At 40.8% G+C, this 25,629-nt stretch overlaps 1 protein-coding gene across 5 annotated transcripts in view; it reads left to right on the forward strand.

The window, feature by feature from the left end:
* Window positions 1-25,629, forward strand: part of atp10d (ATPase phospholipid transporting 10D) — a 218,547-nt gene that overhangs the window by 63,488 nt on the left and 129,430 nt on the right. For all 5 annotated transcript variants that reach the window (XM_072568569.1, XM_072568561.1, XM_072568552.1 and 2 more), the window contains one exon: window positions 24,735-25,069. In XM_072568569.1, the coding sequence (XP_072424670.1) occupies window positions 24,792-25,069 (278 nt within the window). In that variant the 5' untranslated portion in view covers window positions 24,735-24,791. The remainder of the gene's footprint in view (window positions 1-24,734; window positions 25,070-25,629) is intronic.

A 25,629-nucleotide genomic window follows, 5' to 3' on the forward strand; every position in this document is an offset into this window, starting at 1 on the left:
CGAATGGTCATAGATCTCCAATCAGGAAAACACCCTTTCACTGCTACTGTCTTTCATGACCAAGCCAGTTCAGAATCCGTCTTACCAGATCTCAGCAGATCCCATGTAAATTCACATTCTGTATTATCCTCCATGAAGGACCTTGTCAAAGGCCTTACTGAAGTCCCTATAGACAACGTCTACCTGTTCTCATCAATCATTTTTGTCACTTCCTCAAAAACCTCAGTCAAATTTGTGAGACGTGGCCTCCCCTGCACAAAGCTGTGCTGCCTTTTGCTGATAAATCAATTTTTTTCCAAATGTGTGTAAATCCTGTCCCTAAAAACCTTCTCGAATAATTTCACTTCTACCGACGTAAGGCTCACCAGCCTGTTATTTCCCGGATTATCCTTTTGCCGTTTTTAAACAAAAGAACAGTATCAACTATTCTTCAGTCCTCTGAGACGTCTCCTGTGATTAAAGAGGATCCAAAGATTTCACACAAGGCCCCAGCAATTTCCTCCCTCATCTTCAGTATTCAGCGATAGATCTCATCAGGTCATGGAGGATTTATCTACCTTAATGCTTTTCAAAACACACATCACCACTGTCTATTTTGCATTGACATGCTCCAGAATATTAACAGACCCCTCCTGAGACTCACCATCCACCATATCTTCCTCCTTTGGGAATACAGATGCAAAGCATTCAATTCCTCTGGCTCCACACATAAATTCCCTCCTTTTGTCCTTCAGTGGTCCTGCCTTTTTCCAGCTATCGTCTTGTTCCTTTATATATGTTAAAACACATCGGGAATTTTCTGTTATTTCATGGCCCCTTTTAACCCTGCTTGAGATCTTCCCTGCTTTCTTTACTTTCTTTTGAGGGCTCTATCTATCTTCAGTTTCCTAAAACCTTATGTTTGCCTTCTATTTCTTTTTGACTAAACTCTCAAATTCTCTTGTCATCCAAAGTTCCTGAATCTTTCTATTCTCATTCTTCTTTTTAACAGGAACATGCTAGTCTTGAGCTCTAATCAACAAGCCTTTGAAAGATTCCCACATGCCAGGTGTGGATTTAATCTCATAGTTGCCCCAATTTACATTCCACAGGTCCTGCCTAATATTTATGTAGTTAGTCTTCCCCCTAGTTTAGTATTTTCACCTAAGGACTATGCTTCTCCTTATCCTAGGTAAACAAAACTTACAGAATTATGGTCACTTACTAAAATGCTCCCCCTCCTGAAACTTGAATTACCTGACCGGATTCATTCCCCAATCCCAAGTGTAGTGTGGCCCCACCCCTAGTTGGACTATTTACATATGGTTTCAAGAAACCCTCCTGGATACATTTAACGGAATCCACCCTTCCCCATCCACCATCCAAGTCCCAGTCACAAATTACAGCCAACAACACTGTTGTTTTTACATTTTTCTATAATCTGTTTATATATTTGTTCTTCTATCGCCTTCGAATTGTTGGGATGTCTGTGTACAATCCTATTGTGTCCTTTCTGTTCCTGAGCTCTGTCCTGGCCTTGCTGGATGTGCCTCTAAGGTGTACCTTCTCCAAACAACTGTAATATTCTCCATGATCAGTAATGCAACTCCCCCACCTTTTGTGTATCCCTCTCTATCTTGCCGGAAACACACACATTCTGGAATGTGAAGCTGCCATTCTTGTATCGTGCATGCTTTCCTCACCCCCCCCAACCAAATCTCTACAATAGTTAAAACAACATGATTATATGTACTAAACCTAGCTCGAAGATCATCTGCCTTACCTGTCATACTCACCACATAAAAACAAATAGACTTCAGACCGCCAGTCCTGCCATGTTCAGTAACTTCTCCCTAATCTGTTCTTCCTCTTAGGCATAATGGCCCTACTCTCTCGTTTCACTTGCTGCTCTGATTCCCACCCCTAAGCGGCACCAGTAAACTTTCCTGTCTGGATATTGGCACCCCTCCAGCTCCTCCCTGTCCTCCTTGTACAGATCCCACCTGCTCTTGAAGACATTCTTCCTACACCAGCTCTTTAGCCATATATTTAACTGTGCTATTTTCCTTTCCCTTGCCTACACTAAAGTGATCCTGTAGTAGTGTCCAGAGTGAAGATTGTTCGCTTGCAAAAATCACAGCCATTGTAGTTTGTGCCATGTACGACTTCAGTTATTGGAATGTTTTCCCACTGATTTCTAATGATTTCGATCCAGGATCCTCTTAATCTGGCTCAATATCACAGCATGCTGAAGATACAATTGTGTAGTGGTTGTCTTACTAGACTTGTGGTAGTCCTTTTCAATATAAAATTGAGAAAATGTTAGTTCAGGTATCATTGTGAAATCTTGAGAATTGGAGTTCAGTTTATGTAAAAAAAACTGCAAACATAAAGCTATTATCACTTAGTTTTCATGATGCTGTCAATGCTTTTTATTAAAAAAATGGTTTACTTAATTGGTCAGTGAATGACAGCTGCCTGAATCCATGACTGGAATCTATTCTGACCTCTGACTCTGAAAATGGTGTCAAAACCCACTCAGCAAACAGTGTTGGTGAACCTTTGCCACACCAATGGCAACAGTTCAAATTCTCTGTATCTAAGCATAAGCAATAAAATATAACCTTGTCAATGCTGCTCTCAGTTTGAAAATTAATCGTTAATGCAGGGTCTTTACCCTGGTCAGTTACCAGATGGTAATTGGTAAACTTTGTAGTCAAAATTGGAGGAGTGCCAAGGGGCAGTGGAATTGTCAGTTTGTAGATTTATTAGATGCCTCAGTAAGGACTGAGATTTCAGGTGAGTTTTTTTTGAGGTCCTGTGTCAATTGAAGTGCTTCAGTGGCTGTCAGTCAGCAATATTCTTTTGAGGAGAATGTTTTCCTTGTGGGCATGAGGAGCGATATGCTGTGCTGACGTAGGAGGCCACTTGAGCTTGGTCAAGTTCAGCACATCTTTAACTCTTCCTGTAATGTTTTCCCATTATTCAGCAGGGTGGGATATCATTGACTAAGTTCCATTCTCTAGTTACAGATGAATAGAATCACTTGCAATGACTTAAATTCCTGCTGCTGTACTGTTACCTCCAACATACCCCATGCATCTATACTTATCCCCTTCCTATTTGTTGTCATGGTTCTGCACAGTGGTTACATCATCGAAAAACTCAGCATTAGATTTTACATGTATACTGATGCAACTCTGATCTGTCTCACCAGCTCTCATAATTCTGCCATTGTTGCTAATCTTTCAGACTACTATTCCAACATCCAGTTCTGGGTGAGCTGAAATTTAACCTGAGTACATTTTGGGAAATCTAAAGCTATTGTTTTCCATCTCTGCTCCAAACACCAATTCCCAGTTACTGACTCCATCCCATCCCCAAGCAAGGAATCTGAGTTTAAATCAGATTAAGCCACTGAAATCTTGGTTTGTCTTTTGACCCTGAGGTGAGCTTTTGGCTTCATGTTAGAATCTAAAGTGGAGGATGGGAAAAATTTCTGGTCGTAACAGCTGCTCCTTTATTTAGATATTTTAGGTGTTGGAGGTGATTTCCTCGAATTCCAGGAGCAGCAATTAATGTTTTATATGCAGTTACATTGTTTTTGAACTTAGGAAAAAAAGTCAAAACAACAGCAGTTTTAAAAGGGAGAAGAACAGACAAAGGAAGCACATGGTGAGGTCAGTGCAGGAGAGAGAGAGAGAGAAAGAAACTGGCACAGCAGTTAAGCTGCACAGTTACTGCCTTTGCTGTTTGAATTCATGCATCGCTGGACATCGGAATGCGTCTGGGAAAATTAACAAACAGTGAAATTCACAACTGATGTTGGAGAAACTGTTTGGGCGAAGTACACAGCACAGAAGCAGATAAGTGTATTGTTTTTAAGTGTGACCTACAGAAAGTCTGCAGTAGTGAGTAGAGTGAGTTCTTTCTTGATTATGTTTTTTGAGATCTGTTTCTTGATTAAACTTAAAATATAAGCCATAGCTATTAATTTAACCAGGGGCAGTGTTTTGTAGAGTAATAAGACAGTGTTATTTTCTGGGTCTGTAGATTGTGAAGGAGCAAAAATGGCTTTTAGTAGAGTGATATGCGCTTCTTGTCAGATGTGGGAGTTTAAAGAGAGTTTAAGGGTTACTGCGGATTATATCTGCAGTACATGCTGTTGGTTGTGAATCTTATCAGATCGAATGGATCGGTTGGAGAAACAGTTAGAAGCAATGAGGAATTTGCAACAGCAACAGTATGTGATGGATGGCAGTTATAGGAAGGGGGGAAAGTCTCAGATACAGTCACATAGATGGGTTAACTCCAGGAAGGGTAAGCGAGGTAGGCAGCTAGTGCAGAAGCCTTCTGTGGATAGACCCATTTCAAAAAAAGTATGCTGTTTTGGAAAATGTAGGGGGTGATGGATTCTCAGGGGAACGTAGCACGAACAGCCAAGTTTCTGGTATTGAGACTGGCTCTAATGCAATGAGGGGTACATTGGGTTCCAAGAGATCAATTGAGTTAGGGGACCTTCTAGTCAGAGGTACAGACAAACGTTTCTGTGGCCAACAGCGAAAAATCAGAATGGTGCCAGGATCAAGGATGTCTCAGAGAGGGTGCAGAATGTTCTCAAGGGGGAGAGGGGCCAGCAAGAGGTCATTGTCCACATTGGAACCAACGACATAGGAAGGGAAAAGGTTGAGATTCTGAAGAAAGATTACAGAGAGTTAGGCAGAAATTTAAAATGGAAATCCTCGAGAGTAGTAATATCTGGATTACTCCAGGTGCTATGAACTAGTGAGAGCAAGAATAGGAGGATAGAGCAGATGAATGCTTGGCTGAGGTGCTGGTGTATGGGAGAAGGATTCACATTTTTGGACCATTGGAATCTCTTTTAGGGTAGAAGTGGCCTGTACAAGAAGGATGGTTTGCACCTCAATTGGAAGGGGACTAATATACTGGCAGGGAGATTTGCTAGAGGTGGTCGGGAGGATTTAAACTAGTAAGGTGGGGGGAGTGGGACCCAGGGAGATGGTGAGGAAAGAGATCAACCTGAGACTGGTACAGTTGAGAACAGAAGCGAGTCAAACAGTCAGGGCAGGCAGGGACAAGGTCGGACTAATAGATTAAGCTGTATTTATTTCAATACAGAGGGCCTAACAGGGCAGGCAGGTGAAATCAGGGCATGGTTAGGAACATGGGACTGGGATATCATAACAATTACAGAAACATGGCTCAGGGATGGGCAGGACTGGCAGCTTAATGTTCCAGGATACAAATGCTATAGGAAGGATAGAAAGGGAGGTAAGAGAGGAGGGGGAGTGGCATTTTTGATAAGGGATAGCATTACAGCTGTGCTGAGGGAGGATATTCCTGGATATATATCTAGGGAAGTTACTTGGGTGGAACTGAGAAATAAGAAAGGGATGATCACCTTAGTGGAATTGTATTATAGACCCCCCTAATAGTCAGAGAGAAATTGAGAAACAAATTTGGAAGGACATCTCAGCTATCTTTAAGAATAATAGGGTGGTTATGGTCGGGGATTTTAACCTTTTGAACATCGACTAGGACTGCCATAGTGTTAAGGGTTTAGATGGAGAGGAATTTCTTAAGTGTGTACAAGAAAATTTTCTGATTCAGTCTGTGGATGTACCTATTTGAGAAGGTGCAAAACTTGACCTATGCTTGGGAAATAAGGCAGGGCAGGTGACTGAGATGTCAGTGGGGGAGCACTTTGGGGCCAGCGACCATAATTCTATCAGATTTAAAATAATGATGGAAAAGGAAAGGCCAATTTTGACGGTATTAGACAAGAACTTTGGAAAGCTGATTGGGGGCAGATGTTCGCAGGTAAAGAAATGGCTGGAAAATGGGAAGCCTTCAGAAATGAGATAACGAGAATCCAGAGAAAATATATTCTTGTTAGGGTGAAAGGAAAGGCTGGTAGGTATAGGGAATGCTGGATGACTAAAGAAATTGAGGGTTTGATTAAGACAAAGAAGGAAGCATATATAAGGATAGATCGAGTTTATCCTTAGAGTATAAAGACAGTAGGAGAATACTTAAGAGGGAAATCAGGAGGGTAAAAAGGTGACATGAAATAGCTTTGGCAAGTAGAGTGAAGGAGAATACAAAGGGTTTTTACAAAACCATGAAGGACAAAAGGATACCTCGAGAGAGAATAGGGCCCCTCAAAGATCAGCAAGGTGGCCTTTGTGTGTAGCTGCAGAAAATGGGGGAGATATTAAACTAGTATTTTGCATCAGTATTTACTATGGAAAAGGATATGGAAGATATGGAAAGTAGCTAAATAGATGGTGACATTTTGCAAAATGTCCATATTACAGAGGAGGATGTGCTTGATGTCTTGAAATGCATAAAGGTGGATAAATCCCCAGGACCTGATCAGGTGTACCCTAGAACTTTGGAAAGCTAGAGAAGCTAGAGAATATCTCTTGCTGAGATATTTATATCATTGATAGTCACAGGTAAGGTGCCGGAAGACTGGAGGTTGGCTAACGTGGTGTCACTGTTTAAGAAGGGTGGTAAGGACAAGCCAGGGAACTACAGATCAGCGAGCCTGCCATCGGTGGTGGGCAGGTTGTTGGAGGGAATCCTGAGGGACAGGATGTACATGTATTTGGAAAGGCAAGGACTAATTAGGGATAGTCAACACTGCTTTGTGCGTGGGAAATCACGTCTCACAAACTTGATTGAATTTTTTGAGGAAGTAACAAAGAGGATTGATGAGGGCAGATCAGTAGATGTGATCTATATGGACTTTAATAAGGCGTCCGACAAGGTTCCCCATGGGAGACTGGTTTCCAAGGTTAGATTTCACAGAATAAATGGCGAACTAGCCATTTGGATACAGAACTGGCTCAAAGGTAGAAGACAGAGGATGGTGGTGGTGGAGGGATGTTTTTCAGACTGGAGGCCTGTGACCAGTGGAGTCCCACAAGGGTCAGTGCTGGGTCCTCTACTTTTTGTCATTTACATAAATGATTTGCATGCGAGCATGAGAGATACATTAAGTAAGTTTGCAGATGACTCCAAAATTGGAGGTGAAGTGGACAGCGAATAGGGTTACCTCAGATTACAACAGGATCTTGACCAGATGGGCCAAAGGGCTAAGAAGTGGAAAATGGAGTTTAATTCAGATAAATGCAAGGTGCTGCATTTTGTGAAAGCAAATCTTAGCAGGACTTATACACTTAATGGTAAGGTCCTAGGGAGTGTTGCTGAACAAAGAGAGTGCAGGTTCATAGCTCCTTGAAAGTGGAGTCGCAGGTAGATAGGATAGTGAAGAAGGCATTTGGTATGCTTTTCTTTATTGGTCAGAGTATTGAGTACAGGAGTTGGAAGGTCATGTTGCGGCTGTACAGGACATTGATTAGGTCACTCTTGGAATATTGCATGCAATTCTGTCTCCTTCCTATGGGAAAGATGTTGTGAAACTTGAAAGGGTTCAGAAAAGATTTACAAGGATGTTGCCAGTGTTCGAGGATTTGAGCTACAGGGAGAGGCTGAACAGGCAGGGGCTGTTTTCCCTGGAGCATCGGAGGCTGAGGGGTGACCTTATAGAGGTTTACAAAATTATGAGGGGCATGGATAGGATAAATAGTCTTTTCCCTGGGGTGGGGAGTCCAGAACTAGAGGGCATAGATTTAGGGTGCGAGGGAAAAGCTATAAAAGGGACCTAAGGGGCAACCTTTTCACACAGCAGGCGGTATGTGTATGGAATGAGCTGCCAGAGGAACTGCTGGAGGCTGGTACAATTGCAATATTTAAAAGGCATTTGGATGGGTATGTGAATAGGAAGGGTTTGGAGGGATATGAGCCACGTGCTGGCAGGTGGGACTAGACTGGGTTGGGATATTTGGTTGGCATGGATGGATTGGACCGAAGGGTCTGTTTCCATGCTGTACATCTCTATGACTCTCGTGCATCACAAGGACCACCTATTTACACCTTCATATCATTGTCGAAGCTTTCCCTTCACTCACTTCATATGTTACTGAAATCCTCATCTATGACTTTGTCAACCTTGGACTTAACTATGCCAATGAATTCCTGACCAATCACCCTTGTATTTTATACTTTTTGAAACTTCATTTGTGCAATAGGGTGTTGCTGGCTGGCTCGCACTTATTGCCCTTTCCTAGTCCTACTTGAGAAGGTGGTAGTGAACTACATTCTTAAACCACTGCAGTCCACCTTCTGAAGGGAATTCCATGATTTGGGCCCGAAGGACCGAATATATTTCAAGTCAGGATGGTGAGTGACTTGGAGGATAACTTGCAGGTGCTTTAGTTCCGAAGTATCGGCTACCGTTGTCCTTCTAGATGGAAGTGGTTATGGGTTTGGAAGATGCTGTCTGAAGATCTTTGGTGAATTTCTGCAGTGCAGCCTATACACAGTACACACTGCTGCTACTGAGTGTCAGTGGTGGTGAGAGTGGATGCTTTTGGATTAAGTGCCAATCAAGTGGGCTGCTTTGCCCTGAATGTTATCAAGCCTCTTGTATGTAATTGGAGCTGCATCCATCCAGGGAAATGGGGTGTTTTCCATCACACTCCTGACTCAGCATTTTAGATGATAGACAGGCTTTGGTGAGTCAGGAGGTCACTTATTAAGTCCTAGCTTTTGACACGCTCTTCTAGTCACTGTTTATGTGATGAGCCCATTTGAATTTCTGGTCAGTGATAACCCCCAAGATGATAGTGGGTGATTCAGTGATGGGAACACCATTGAATGTCAAGGGGTTTTGGTTTAACTTTCTCTTTCTGGTGATGGTCATTGCCTGACATTTGTGTGGCATGACTGTATCTTGGCAGCCCAAGCCTGGATATTGTCCAGATCTTATTGTATTTGAATATGGACCGCTTTGGAATCTAAGGAGTCATGGATGGTGCTGAACATTGTGCAATCATCGATAAACATCTTCTGACGTTATGATGGAGGGAAGGTCATTAATAAAGCAGCTGAAGGTTATTGGCTTTGGGCACTACCCTGAGGAAGTCATCCAGAGATGTTCTGGAACTGAGATGACTCACCACCAACAACAATTACCATCTTCCTATGTGCCAGGTATGAATCTAATGGCGGAGTGTTCACCCCCTGATACCCATTGATTCCAGTTTTGCTAGGGCTCCCTTGATACTATACTTGGTCATATTCAGCTTTGACATCAAGAGCTGTCATTCTCCCCTCATCTCTGGAATTCAGCTCTTTTTCCATTTACCTGCATTAGGCCATGCACATGCACAGAAACTCATTAAAATTGAGGATATACACCCTTGATTCTCTGAGTTTACAGACTGAATGATCAATCATAAAATTACAAGGGAAAACAATCAAGACAGTGAAAAGCTTTCCAATGCCAAAACACTTAGAGTCATAGAGATGTACAGAATGGAAACAGACCCTTCGGTCCAACCCGTCCATGCCAACTAAATATCCCAACCCAGTCTAGTCCCACCTGCCAGCAGCTGGCCCATATCCCTCCAAACCCTTCCTATTCATATACCCATCCAAATGCCTCTTAAATGTTGCAATTGTACCAGCCTCCACCACATCCTTTGGCAGCCCATTCCATACACATACCGCCTGCTGCGTGAAAAGGTTGCCCCTTAGGTCCCTTTTATAGCTTTTCCCTCTCACCCTAAACCTATGCCCTCTAGTTCTGGACTCCCCGACCCCAGCGAAAAGACTTTGTCTATTTACCTTATCCATGCCCCTCATAATTTTGTAAACCTCTATAAGGTCACCCCTCAGCCTCCGACACTCCAGGGAAAACAGCCCCAGCCTGTTCAGCCTCTCCCTGTAGCTCAGATCCTCCAACCCTGGCAACATCCTTGTAAATCTTTTCTGAACCCTTTCAGGTGTCACAACATCTTTCCGATAGGAAGGAGACCAGAATTGCACGCAATCTTCCAACAGTGGCTTAACCAATGTCCTGTACAGCCGCAATATGACCTCCCAACTCCTGTACTCAATACTCTGACCAATAAAGGAAAGCATACCAAACGACTACTTCACTATCCTATCTACCTGCGACTCCACTTTCAAGGAGCTATGAACCTGCACTCCAAGGTCTCTTTGTTCAGCAACACTCTCTAGGACCTTACCATTGAGTGTATAAATCCTGCTAAGATTTGCTTTCGCACCTCACATTTATCTGAATTAAACTCCATCTGTCACTTCTCAGCCCATTGGCCCATCTGATCCAGATCCTGTTGTAATCTGAGGTAACCCCTTTCGCTGTCCACTACACCTCCAATTTTTGAGTAATCTGCAAACTTACTAACTGTACCTCTTATGCTCGCACCGGGGAAAGAAAAATTTACCAGCTAGCTAATTTGCATTTCTGTAGTCTGCATCATTTTTAACGTTGTATTTGTACGGCATCTATCATGTTGCCTAACCAGCCTAAAGTACTCTGCAGTCAATGAAGTATTGGTCTATTTCTGTTATAATGTAGAGAAGTGCAATACGTTATATGTACACATCAAGACTTCCCAGGTCACTGTGTGGTAAATCCACAAATACTTTCCTGTACAATTGTTGGTTCAAGGATAAATCAGGGATAAAACTCAGGAAAGCAAGCCCCAAGGAATTAACCTACTGGCAGGAATGCCTGTCACAAAGTATGTCATGAATGTAAGAATTCCTCTTTCCAATTGAATGTTTAATCACCTATCTAATGATGGGTACTGCTTCCCACACACAAACTAGGCTCACTCTAGATATTATTTGGCCATCACCCTTCTCTGGAAGGAGAAACTTCTTTAGAAGGAGAAACGTCTTTAGCCAGAGTGGTGAATCTGTGGAATTCATTGCCATAGAAGGCTGTCGAGGCCAGTTCATTAAGCATATTTAAAACTGAGCTAGTTAAGTTCTTGATTGCCTTGGGGATCAAATGTTACAAGGAGAAGGTGGGAAAATGGGGTTGAAAGACCTATCAGCCATGACTAAATGGTGGAGTGGATTCGATGAGCCGAATGGTCTACTTTCTGCTCCTAAGTCTTCTGGTCTTATGATGTGATCTAAACAAACTGAGCAAACATTAACCCAAGCCTACCTTTGGTATGGGATTACTATTCATGATTTCCAATTATTCCAACTAGAAATAAATATAGAGACACTGGATGAGATTAGGTTTTCATTACTGTGCTTTGGATTCATGCTGAGGGCAGGTAGTGGCATTGTTATCACGGTTATCATTGTTATAAAGGTTAGGGATGCCAGTGAGAGAAGAATTAAGATTTTTAAAATAATTATACTGGTCTTGATTTTAGGACAAAACATTATGTGAAGCCTGCCAGTAGGTTAATGTGTTCCTACTTTTAAAAACCTTGACTTAATTCATTGTTGAGCAACTATGCCCGAAACGTCGATTCTCCTTCTCCTTTGATGTTGCCTGACCTGCTGCGCTTTTCCAGCAGCACATTATTAAACTCTGATCCCCAGCATCTGCAGTCCTCACTTTCTCCTAGTTGAGTTTTCTCCGAGCCATTATGATGACACATGCCAATTGCAAAGAACTGCATTGATGATTCGAGTTCTAGAAGAATGCACGAAAACATCCCCGAACTGGTAATCTTGAAATTGCAAATGATAAATAATGAACTTTTATTTCTTGTCAAATTAAGTTCTTGCATGTGCATCATGAGGGCTTTTAAATTTAACCTTAGTTTTACAGAAATGCTAGTATCAAGACATTATATCTGTATTAAATTCTCTTTGGGACAACAATTCTATTACAGTTATAATTTCCATGTTTTGTATTATTTTGCTTAGCTTCAAAAATACATTGTTAATTTATGGAGCATTAAAGTTTTCAACAAGTAAATTTCTATGAAATTCAAGAATTTGATTTCATATAGAATTTCAATGAAATTCAGAAGGGGTGTTTGGTAATCTTGATCGTAGGGAATAAATTAAAGCAAATGAGAATACATTTTGAAACTATTCCTTTAAGCTTCAAATCAACACTTGGATCAGTGAATATTAGCAGCATTCCTTAAAGAGTTCAATAGAATCCCAACAGTGTGGAAACAGGCCCTTTGGCCCAACATGTCCGTACCAACCCTCCAGAGAGTATCCCACCCAAACCCATTACTCTACATTTTACTCCTGACTAATGCAACTAACCTACACATCTCTAAACACTATGGGCAATTTTTAGCGTGGCCAATTCACCTAACTTGCACATCTTTTGGACTGTGGGAGGGAAACCGGTGCATCAGGAGGAAACCCACAAGGACACTGGGAGAATGTGCAAACTCTACATAGACAGTCGCCCAAGGCTAGAATCAAACCTGGGTCCCTGGTGCTGTGAGGCTTACCACTGAGCCACTGTGCTGTCACACAGGGTATGATAACTGACAGAGGGCTGAATCATCTGTGGTGTCTTTGATAGTTTGCAATGTCCATTATCTCAACAACCACGTCACGCATAATTTATTCAGAGCTAACCAAGAGTCTTCAGCTTGGAGTTCTGAAAAAATGATACTTTTCTGCTTAAGTTGAGAAAATTCACCTTATCTTCAAGATGCATTATGCCTTTGGGAAAGAAGAGGGCTGATTCAATAACAAGCTGGTGGGGTGGAATTCTTTGCCCTACTGAAATACTAGCTTTAGTGAATTGAACAAGAATAAATTGTTTCATAAAAGAAATTCTGAGGATTGCTGACTTTTTTTTCTAGTTCTGTCCACTTGTTAAATATTAATCCAAAACGATTGTTGTTGTCATCAGTGTGGTGGTAGCTGTATTCCTCTAACAGTAGTGTCTTGGGAAACTGCATGTCTGTTTCTGGTCTGCTTGCTCGAATCAAATGATATAAACCAGTGGGTTATATATTCAACCACATTGTGGTCCTGTCAGAATTCACAGTGCTGTATCATAGAATCCCTGCAGTGTGGAAACAAGCTATTCGACCCAACAAGTCAACACCAAACCTCCGAAGAGTAACCTTCCTGAACCCATTTACCTACCCTATTACTCTACATTTACCCCTGATTAATGCACCTAATCTACACATCCCTGAAAATTATGGGCAATTTAGCTTGGCCAGTTCACCTAATTTGCACATCCTTTGGATTGTGGGAGGAAACCGAAGCACCTGGAGGAAACCCACGCAGACACTGGGAGAATGTGCAAACTCCACACAGACAGTCATCTGAGGCTGGAATCGAACCTGGGTTCCTGGTGCCGTGCGGCAGCAATGCTAACCACTGAGCCACTGTGTTGTTCTGCATAAAACTTTAAAAGTCACATAAGGATAAGACAATTGCATAAGAATAAAATTATATGCTTACCAGTATGTACACTCGGTTCCAATGCAAATGTGGGGAAGTCTCAACAAATGTTGAATATATCTTGCTGTTAATTGATTAAAACTTTTGCTTAGCACTTACGTGAAGTGTATAAGTTTTTCTAACCGTAATCTTCAATCATAATGATATCAACCACATTTACAATCTTTTAAAAATGTGAAACCAAGGAGCGCAGGGAGAAAGTGAGGACTGGAGATCAGTATTGAGAGTGTGTTGCTGGAAAAGCACAGCTGGTCTGAGGAGCAGCATTAGAGGATTCCTGATGAAGGACTTATGCCCGAAATGTTGACTCTCCCGCTGCTTGGATGCTGCCTGATCTGCTGTGCTTTTCCAGCAACGCAAACCAAGGAGCACAACCAGGCCCATTGAAGTAAAAATGTGTAGTAATCCCAACTTTTGGGTTTTAAAAATCTGATAGTTTTAACTTTCTACTGTCACTATCAGATGAGAACCAGCATTTCCATAGTACAGAGATTCTGGGGAAGAATTCTTTGGTGGATGCCTCTTCACCAACTTCTTCGCTTCATTCTCATAGGAACATTGGAATTAAGAGTGGAAGTAGGCAATCCAGCCCTACGAGCCTATCCTGCCATTTACCATGATCATGGCCGATCTTATCCTCCACTTCACTCTCCTACCTGCTCGCTATAGCCCTCTATTATAGTGCTTTTCATCAGAAATGTATCTATTTCTTTCACTAGTATGGTATAGATTCTGCTCTCACTGTATTCTGGGCAGTGATTTGCATAGATTCACAACCCTCCGAGAGAAGTTTGTCCTCATCTCAGTCTTGAGCCTACCTCCTCGCACTGTATACCTTTGATCTCTTGTTTGAGACATTGGTCCCCTTGTGGAATAATCTGCTGAGTGTTCACATGAACAACCTCCTCTCAACTGATCCCAATTTTCTCAGCCACTCATTCACACTGAATTTATCCATGTGAAGCCGTGACATTCTGATTGATCCAGAGTTCAGTTTCACCATTTGGCACTACTACTGCTTTACTCCCAAAGTTGCAGAGAAGAGGAGAGAGTAGCTGCTGTTGACAGCTATGTCTGATTGAGTGTAGCATCAAGGAACCTTAGCAAGTCGAGAGTTAATGAAAATCAGGAAAAGATCTCTCCACTGGTTGGAGTCATAAATGCAGTGCATACAAAATATAATACAAGTCCTTTGCTGTAAGAGGCTGGATATTCTGTATTCAGCTGATTCAACTCCTGACACCCCATAGCATATCCACTCTCTACATAGCATAAATAAGAAGTGTAGTAGAACCCCATTTACCTGGACAACAGCAGGAGCTTCTCTTGATTGACACTCTAACTACTCCTTTCAGCATTCACTCCCTCCACCATAGATACACAGTGGCAGTAGAGACTAACATCTTTTGTTTTCATTCATTACTGCAATGTTGGCTTTACTGGCTGGGCCTAATTATCCTTGAGAAGGTAATTGTGAACTGATGTGTCTGTGTCTGTGTCTGCTTAGTATAGGTAAACCCATAATGCTATGGGTATCCGTTACATTGAAGGAAAGGTTATATATATTTCCACATAATTTGAGAGTGGCTTAGACGTGTTTCTGCTGCACTTGTCCTTCTTCATAGTTGTGGACATGGATTTGAAAGGTGCTGTCTTAGGAGCCTTGTTGAATTTCTGCAGTGCATCTCGTAGATAGTTCGCACTGCTACCATGTGCTATAGCACCATCTACAAGATCCCCACCAAGCCACAATCAATCCTGTCTTGCAAATATATTGGCATTACTTCAATGTAACTGGGTCAAAATTCTGGAACTGAATTCCTGCAATAGTATCTCATGGTCTGCAATGCTTCAAGAAAACAATTTGCCACCATCTTGAGGGTAATTAGGGATGGACAATAAATGTTGGTCTAGCCAGATTACCCTCATCATATCAAAACAATAAAGAAAAGCTTACAAATGTGTCGATGCGACTAGTTGTAATGAAGGTTAATATTTTCTTATCTCGTATGCTTTGTTCATGTAATTGCTTCTCAAAACTCTCTTCCATATATTCTGAACTTGCATTCCATAAAGTTAAAAAGTTGTTGCTCAGTATGTTGTCCGTGGAGTGGATGAAAGATGACAAATATGGTTTAGAGTTTAGAACCCATTTGCTTGGCTTCCAAGCTGTTGCCTTCAGCCTCACCCCGAACTCATCATAGAATCATACAGCATGGAATCAAACCCCTTGGTTCAACCAACCCATGCCAACTGTTACCTCAAATTAAACTAGACTCACCTGTCTGCATTTGGCCCATATCCCTCTAAACCTTTCTTATTCATGTACTTGTGTTTTTTTAAAAAAGTAACCCAACCCACATGCACCACTTCCTCTGGAAGTTCATTCTACACATGAACCACTCTGTGCAAAAAGAAATTGCTCCCCATGTCTTTTTTTTTTAAGTCTCTCTACTCCCACCATAAAAATTTGCCCCCGGGTCATGAAATCCCCCACCCTAGGGAAAAACCATCTGCCGTTCACCTTATCTATACCCCTCATGATTTTATAAACCTCTATAAGATCACCCCTCCTATGCTCCAGTGAAAATAGTCCTAGTATATCCAACTTTTCCTTCGAGCTCAAACCTTCCATTCACAGCAACACCCTGGTAAATCTCATCTGAACCCTCTCCAGCTGAATAATAGACTTCTGAAATAGGGTGACCAGGATTGGACACAGTGCAGGGCATTCTGGTATAACACGAGGTTCCTCTGTAACCTCATGCTATAGAAAATTGGGCTGTAGAAAATCACTATACCTGTTCAGTAGAAAGTTCACATTATCCAAACACTGTCCACAATTTGTCAATCGCATTGTAACCAATTTACGTTGATGAAATGCGTGGCATACCAGAATGACCTGTACTCCAGAAAGGCCTCGCCAATGTCCAGTACAACTTCAACATTATGTCCCAACTCCTATATTCAAAGGTCTGAGCAATGAAGACAAGTGTGCTAAGTGCCTGTCTATCTCTGATACAAACTTCAAAAAATTATGTACCTGAATTCTTAGGTCTTTCTTTTCGACAACACGACCCAAGGCCCTATTTTTAATTGTATAAATCTTGACCTAGTTTGTTTTACCAAAATGCAATACCTCGTATTTATCCAAATTAAACTCCATCCACCACTCTTCAGCCCATTGACCCTTTTGATCAAGATCCCTTTGAAGTCTTAGATAACCTTTGCTGTCCACAATACCACTAAACTTATTAACCATGCCTACCACATTCTCATACAAGTCATTTATATAAATGACAAGTAAAAGTGGACCCAGTATTAATCCCTGCGGAACACTTGGAAGATATGAGGTTGAAGAAGACATGAGAGAAGCATCTAAGAAGATGGTTGAAGTAAAGACACCAAGGGTTATTTTTGCACTCCAGGGTGAACTAGACCAAGGTTGTCTGAATATTAACTGATAGGGTTTTCGAGAAAGACAGAAGTGTTTTGATAGGGAGAGTGTGTAATTTAACAGATGACAAATGTTTACTTGTATCTGGTCCAGACATTGCTGTCCCTGACAATTTTAAGTTACAACAGCTTGTGGACTACATTTATGAACTTCCTTTCTTGTAATTCATAAGACTTACGAATTTTGTTTGTACAAGGACTGAATAATTTTCTGCCTTACATTTCCAGCTAAGCAAATACAGGAGAGATCAAGTACCTTCCGTCAATAGCCATAAAGGAGTTATTACTTGATGATGCTAATTTTGCAGCTACTTGACAAATTCTTGGTTGTCTTCGAGAACAAGCTCGAAACCAAACCTAGTTGTGTAACTATTGCTGATAAAGAGCAGCTGCTATTTGCAGATGAAATGTTCTTAGCTTTTCTATCTCTAAGATTAATGATTTCTGGATTAAGGAGAAAATGTAACAGATTCAAGATATTTTATGCTTTGAAATAGAATATTAGAACAGTACAGCATATATATAGGTTCTCTCCATGACTACCTGGTCAGGTCCATGCCCCCCAACAACCATCCTCCCATTCTGGCACCTTCCCCTGCCACCGCAGTAATTGCAAAACCTGCGCCCACACCTCCTCCCTCATCTCCATCCAAGGCCCGAAAGGAACCTTCAACATCCATCAAAATTTCACCTGCACATCTACCAATGTCATTTACTGTATCTGTTGCTCCCGATGCGGTCTCCTCTACATTGGGGCGACTGGACGCCTCCTCGCAGAGTGCTTTAGGGAACATCTCTGGGACACCCGCACCAATCAACTCCACCGCCCCGTGGCCCAACATTTCAATTCCCTCCCACTCTATCGAGGACATGCAGGTCCTGGGCCGCCTCCACCGCCACTCCCTCACCACCCAACACCTGGAGAAAGAACGCCTCATCTTCTGCCTCGGAGCACTTCAACCCCCGGGCATCAATGTATACTTCATCAGTTTCCTCATTTCCCCCTTCCCCAACGTTACCCCAGTTCCAAACTCTAGCTCAGCACCATCCTCAGTAAAAATAGATGTAAAATATTCATTTAGTATCTTTCCAATCTCCTAGTTGACCTCGTTGATCTTTACGGGGTTCTACCCTCTCTCTAGTTACCCTCTCGCTCTTAATGTATTTGTCGGATCTCTTTGGATTATCCTTAGCCTTATCTGCCAATGCTATCTCATATTCCCTCTTTGCCTTCTTGATTTATCTCTTAAGAATGCTCCTACATTCTTTTATATTGATTTAAGAGATTCAAATGAACCAAGTTGTCTGTATCTAGAATAAGATTCTCTTTTATTCTTAACTGGAACCTCAGTATCTTTATTCATCCATTGTTCCCTCTCTTACCAGCCTTACCCTTCATTGTAACAGGAACTTTAGTCTGAACATTCGTCATCACACTATTGAATGCTTCCACCTTCTCTGACGTCCTTTTATCTGCAACGTTCTTTTACCAGTCTACTCCAATCAAATTTTGAAAGTTCCTGTCTCATACCTTTTGTTGTTTAGGGATTCAGGTTTTTGGATAATTGGAATGTCTTTTGAAAGACCTGTTCAAAATGGATAGATCTAACCGAAACTGGAAAGGGACTAATATCTTAGAAGGGAGATTTGCTCATTCTATTAAGGGAGACTTTATGTTGATTGAGTGGAGGAATGGACGAATTCTAAGTAGCAGTGTAAATGGAAGGATTGATGGGGGAAGGCTCTGAATGTGAGGCGAGCATGTCAATTAGAAGACAGACAACAGAGAGTCAGAGTATGCAGTAAGTACTGCCTCACAGCGCCAGAGACCCGGGTTCAATTCCCCCCTCAGGCGACTGACTGTGTGGAGTTTGCACATTCTCTCCGTGTCTGTGTGGGTTTCCTCCGGGTGCTCCGGTTTCCTTCCACAATCCAAAAATGTGCAGGTTAGGTGAATTGGCCATGCTAAATTGCCCGTAGTGTTAGGAGAATGGGTCTGGGTGGGTTACGCTTCGGCGGGTCGGTGTGGACTTGTTGGGCGAAAGGGCCTGTTTCCACACTGTAAGTAATCTAATACCAGATTTTCAGTCATTGATTTATCTTCTTTAACCTTTTGTTCCTTCCCTCATTTGATTTTGGCATTGGGAGTAAACCAAAAATTACTACTTTTATTTTTTTTAATCTTCCAGCTAACCTCTTAAATTCACACTGTACTGCTTTAATCTTTTTCCCTAACAATGTCATTCTACCAATGTGCACAATAATTTCTGACTTCTCAATCTCACCTTTAACAATATGCTTGAAATGTTTAGAGATGGCCTTAATCCTAGCACAAGGAAAGCAACAAACCATCTTAAATTTATGCTCACTGCCACAGAACCTCATGTTATTAACCAATTTGCCCTATGCAGTCATTAAGAGTTAGCTAGGTTATGGTCAGCCAAATTAAATAGACTCCATATTTCATATGTGTGGTCCCAGGAGGATTTGAATCAAGGCCTGTGAGATGAAACAGAACAACTGACCAACAACATACCAGATGACCCTTTCATTCTTCCATTTCATCCCCACCACTGCCTCCTACCCCAAAGTTTGGGGATTATTTAGCCAGTAATTGCCATCTTTAGTCACTGACTTCAAGGCTGTAATATGTGACAGCACATGTAGGAGTGCATAGGTTAACAGTTCTCTGAGAGAGATGGAATTTCTTTTATTGCTGCTAATTTATGAAGCAAATGGCTAGAAGAAGAAAGCTGAAGCTGTGAATTGAAATGAATTCTTTGGTGTGCTGTGATATTTTACCTTCTGCCACAACCCATTATTGTTTGCAGTTAAGTGGGTGCTTTCAGCATAGAATTAGCTCATTTTGGTACGAAGACCATATGTTTTATATTTTGAAAAAGTTTGTAAAATAAAATATGAACAATTTAATCCATTAGTAGTGTGACCAGATATGCTCCTTTTACAGAAGCTTTTTCTTCATTTGTAATAGTAAGAATCATAGTCATTTATTATTACATGTATTTATGATAATACAACAAAATATACATAAGTTGCCCTAAGCTGGTGCCATTTTAGTTAAGTAAATTATAAAAACAAATACATTTTACAACATTAGGACAAATTACATTTTTGTTCCATACACAGCTTCTTGATTTCCTAAATGTCTGTGGGAATCCCCTACACTCCACAACCACTAAGCCATCCCGACGATGCAAAACCAAGAAGGAAGCATGCTGAAGCAGTCCCAGCTGCTGCTGACTAGACCCAAAATATTGTCTCTGCCAAAACCACCTCATTGCCAATACTCCAGCTGCTACCACAGCCAGGAGACTGTCCCAACTCTCGAGGACCACGGCTCATCTCAATTTCTGAGACCAGAAGACCATCTAAACTAACTCCCAAGAACCGAGAGATGGTTTGCTCTGCTGCCATAGCATAAGCTACCAAAACATCAGAGGAAAAGCATAGACCCCAATTGGGAGGCACCAATTGGTTAGGTGGTGTTTTGGCGCCTGGCCCTGTTGACTCTCTCTCGCATGACCAACTATATCCATTTTATTTTTTCTTCATTTAACTTTTGAATTTGTTTTCTTCTCTCTGCGGTGGCAGGGAGAGGTTGCAGGAAGCTGCTTAGTGGCAGATCTTGTACATTCCTCGTGGCAGTTGCAACTTAAGAAACTGTTCCAGCATTGATTAATTGGGGTCCGTTCTTTTTGATATCTCCGAGACGTCTGCACATGTGGCAAAGTGAAGGACCTTTCAGTTGTCGGGAGTTAATTTAGACGGTCAGTTGGTTCTCTGAAGTTGAGGTTTCCGACGTCTTCAGAAATCCTTGAGAGTTGAGACAGTCTCCTGGTTATGGCAGCATCTACAATATCGGTGGCGATGAGACAGCTTTGGCAGAGACAACGTTCTGGGTCTGCTTCAGCATGCTTCCTCCTTCAGCGTGTTTCAGCCACGGGCAGTTTTTGGCAGAGGAGACGTTGTTAAAAGATTTAATATTCTGGCACATAGCCTGTTCATTGTGCGCTCTCTTTTCAATTAGATTGAGTTGAGCAAGTAACTTTGTCACGAGCATTGTCAAACATACCTGATTGTTCAAAAAGATAACTCCAACGTCTGAATGTATGATTACACCCTATGCAAGAACGTTTATGCTTTTAAGAAGATCGATGGCTCACTGTGATCATTAAGATGTTAGCACACTGTTCTAGCCTCTCATTGATCTGCATGTAGCATTTGCTCATTCCAAAACTCAACTATTTTTCTTCATTAAACACAGGCTTATTTTTACTTGATTTTTCAGATAGTTTGTGAGTCACTGCAACTCTTTATCATTATATCCTGTTATTTAATGGTTCATTTTATACAACTGATGTAACAAGATATTTCTCCTTAAACTGTTATTTCTTACAAAATGGTCCATGGTATTTTTTCCCCAGAAGAAAAGCACTTATTAAAATCATCGCATTCTTTGGATTTTTTTAGATAAATTATGCATTAATAATTCAAGCCTTGTTTTGTCAATCCGTTTGAGTTATAATTATTTTGCCATTTCAAATACACCTCTAAACGGTAAGAATATCTGTTTGTGAATGAGGATATTAAGTTTACTTCCAAGATGAAATTTACAGGGAACCACTCAATTTTGAAAAATCCTAGTTATGCTTGAACTGGAAAATTGGCATTCCATTTGCAATTTATATTTCCCATTAGATAATATTAGTCAATTCCTTTACTTGATCTATTTGCATATAATTAGGAATAGTGGTAGGAATAGACCGTTCAGCCACTGAAGGCTGCTCAACCATTTCATAAGATCATACCTGATCCTATTGCGACCTTAACTTCACCTTTCTACCTGCCATTTTTGCCTTTTACTCTCCTTGATATAAAAAAACTTGGCTTTGAATAATTTCATTGACACAGCTTCCACTGCTCTCTATAAGAGAGAATTTCTCTGAAGGAAGAAATTCCTCTTCATTTCTATCTTTCTTAAAGTAGAGGTTCCTTACTTTGAAATTATGCCCCTTAGTCCTAAAAGCCCCTAGAAGAGGAAACATCCTCTCAGCATCTATCTTGTTAAACCCCATCAGAACCTTAACTATTGCAATAAGCTCACTTCTCATTCTACTAAACTCCAGTGAGTATAGGTCCAAACTTCCTTCATAAGGCAACCCTTTCACCATGTGATGAAGCTTCTCTGAACTACTTCCAATGCAAATACTGTAAACTTTTTATTATCTGGCACAAAAGGGACCAGGAGTTTGCTGATTGATCAAATATTCCAGATAATCAAGAGGACCATATAATCAATGCAGAAACACATACTAAGTCACTTAAATGTAATGCAGGCGGTATACACATCACTGTTATATTTTATTTACAGCATAAGCCACTTAAATAATAATGCAACTTTGCTTTCAATAAAACTCATACCCTTAACTGGCTACTCAGACAATGTAATAGTTAACTGTATTTGAGGAGAAATTAATTCAAACTTGCATCAACTGTTGGTATTTTGTGTGGCAATTCAATTGAGCAATAAATATGTTTACACTGAGGTAAATAAATTTTTAATCTATAATAATTGGACAGAATAATACAGTAATCTTTCGGCTAGTTGAGGTACCATCTTGTATAATGCAATGGTTGTGTTCTTACGCAACACTGCATTATAGAAAAATCACACTTTGGAAACAGCACTTCATTATTGGCTATGTAATCACGTTAGTGTTTTAAAAGTTTATGCTTTTTCCTGAAGAAGGGCTTATGCCCGAAACGTCGATTCTCCTGTTCCTTGGATGCTGCCTGACCTGCTGCGCTTTTCCGGCAACACATTTTCAGTTTAGAAACAATATCCCCAGTTCGTCAATCTCAATACAGTGAATTCGCATTAATGACCTATGCAATATAATCTTTGCAAAATTTTCAAGAGTGCTAGTTTAATAGAGTGCCGGTTAAACTAAAGTTTGCTATATATCCCTTCCTCAGAAAAGTGACCAAACTTCACCAAGTATTCCAATTGCAATCTCCCCAATACCCTGAACAGTTTTAAAATAACAGGCCTATTTTTATACTCCATCGCCCTTGAAATAAGAAAAATCTGATTGCCAAATTAATTACTGTACCTGCACATTAACATTTTATGATTCATGAGCAGGAATCAGACCCTTCGGTCCAAATTGTCCTTGCTGACTAGATAACCTAAAATAATCCAGTACCGTTTGCCAGAATTTGGCCCATATTCTTATAAACCCTTCCTTTTCATGTACCCATCCATATGCCTTTTAAATCTTGCTATTGTACCAGCCTCCACCACTTCCTCTGGCAGCTCATGCCATACATGCACCACCGAAACACTGGAATGTCTAAAATGAACTATGCTGATGTTGCGTGACTTCTGTATCTCCAGAGGATTAATACGCAATCTCCTTTTGTTATCTTCTGTTTATGTTTCTGCCTTACCTTTAAATTGTATGTTTGTTTAAAATGCTAATAAATTTTTCTTCCTGCTTTCCAAAACAGCTAGTGCCTTGTGGCGTACTGGTAATGCCATTATTTCTGTGCCTGAATACCTGGCTTCAAATCCCATCTGTTCATAAGCTGGGGTGTCTAATAACACATCTGAACAGGTGGTTTTAGAGAGCTCTTGTGGTGCAGGAGGCTAGGGTTCAAGTCCCACCTGTTCCAGACGAGTGTCATAACATCTTTGAGCAAGTTGATTCGGAAATAGTTTTTAAAAAAGGGGTAATAAGTATCAAATAGCCGCAAATAACTCCAATAGTAAATTAAGGACAAACTCATTTATCCAGAGTGTATACAATATTTACCAGGAGAGAATTGTTGTGGAGAATAGCATAAATTCATTTTAAAGAGAGCTAGGCAATTAAAAAAGAGGCAAACGTCAAAAGATATGGAGATATATTGAGAAGAGACAGATCACCCTCTTTAGATTGAGAGACCTGGTGTGTTTCTCTACATTTTGGGGTGACCTTATAGAGGTTTACAAAATTATGAGGGGCATGGATAGGGTAAATAGACAAAGTCTTTTTCCTGGGGCAGGGGAGTCCAGAACTAGAGGGCATAGGTATAGGGTGAGAGGGGAAAGATATAAAAGAGACCGAAGGGGCAACTTTTTCACGCAGAGAGTGGTACGTGTATGAAATGAGCTGCCAGAGGATGTGGTGGAGGCTGGTACAATTGCAACATTTAAGAGGCATTTGGATGGGTATATGAATTGGAAGGTTTTGGAGGGATCCGGGCCGGGTGCTGGCAGGTGGGACTAGATTGGGTTGGGATATTTGGTCGGTGTGGACATGTTGGACCAAAGGCTGCGTTTCCATGCTGTATATCTCTATGATTCTGTGAGTAAATGATAAGGGCCTGTACTGCGCTGTAATGGTCTATGGTCTATAAACGCTTAAGGATTTTGTGTTTGCTGAGCTAGGGTGTTGAAATAATTTGCAAATCCACTAGGGGGTGCCATGCCCTTAGTAATTCAGTTTAACAACGAAACACATTGAAACTTTTTTTAAAAAGGAGTAGCATCTGAATATACTGTGTTGTTTGACATAAATGTGGGATATAATATGGTAACATCCTGTGCCAACTGTGATGATTTATTTTTAATATCAGCTTCAATCATTAGGCATCCTTAATAATTAAGTTTGTTTCAATTTTTAAAATAGGAGAAAGTGAGGACAGCAGATGCTGGAGATCAGAGCTTAAAAATGTGTTGCTGGAAAAGCGCAGCAGATCAGGCAGCATCAAAGGAACAGGAGAATCAACGTTTTGGGCATAAGCCCTTCTTCAGGAAATCTTCAGGATTTCCTGAAGAAGGGCTTAATTATTAAAATACTAAAGAACAGTTGAAAAATTATTTATTTTACAGGAAAAATAGTTCAACTCTTGTAAAATTTCTGACTTTGGTGATAAAAATTCGATGTAGATTTTATTGTTGTTCATTTTATTTTTTGTAGTTGAATGCTGGTTGATCCAGAACACCCAAGTATATCTGCTTGTGAGGACTTAAGAAGATGGCACACCCTATCCAATGGGCACGCTACAGATGGCAGAGATTGCTCTCGACACATGGAAGCAGTAATAGATACGCTGTATCACTATTCCCAGGGTGGTTCAAAACTTCCCAACCACAGAAAACTGGCTGCAAACATCGATTAGTAATTCCTTGTCTTGGTGGATTTACTGAAGAATATGAAAAGGTTTTCAAGAATTATATGACTAATAAGATTCAAACAACCAAATATACCTTGCTGAACTTTATTCCAAGGAATTTGTTTGAACAGTTTCACAGGTATTGTCTGTTAATTGGAAGATCACTTAACAATCATAAGTTGCCAAGTTAGGTAGGAGGACACCTCGGTTACAATTATTATTTTTCATGGTAATTTTGAATACAGGGTGCAAACAGAATCACAAAGTTCTGAAGGCTGAATATCAATCAGTCTAATTTGTACTTATGTTACATTGTTCCAGGCACATACTTGTTTTGGGAAACACTATATCTTGGCACAAGGATGGGGAATGTTCCACCTTGGAGCTATTAGCAATAATTGTGCTGGACTGCTGATCCCGCTGGTCTGTTGCTCTTCATTACTTGGGCCTTGCAAGGATCAAGTTGAATCCTTTAGAATTGTAAGACCAGTCAGTGTTCTGTTGGTTTCCTGGACTGCTAATCGGAAGGTTTGGAGCCAGAAGATCCATGGAATTTGACAGATTGTATTAGTCGTGGTATAAGGTATCTCAAATTGATCTTTCTGAATTTTGAAGTAAGTTTTTAGAATCTGATGCACAGCTTGGGTTGTTTTAACCCAAACATCAACCTGAAGAATTTTTTTGATGTAATAAAGTTTC

The sequence above is a fragment of the Chiloscyllium punctatum genome, chromosome 1 (genome assembly GCF_047496795.1).
Source record: "Chiloscyllium punctatum isolate Juve2018m chromosome 1, sChiPun1.3, whole genome shotgun sequence".
In the NCBI taxonomy this organism is placed as follows: domain Eukaryota; kingdom Metazoa; phylum Chordata; class Chondrichthyes; order Orectolobiformes; family Hemiscylliidae; genus Chiloscyllium; species Chiloscyllium punctatum.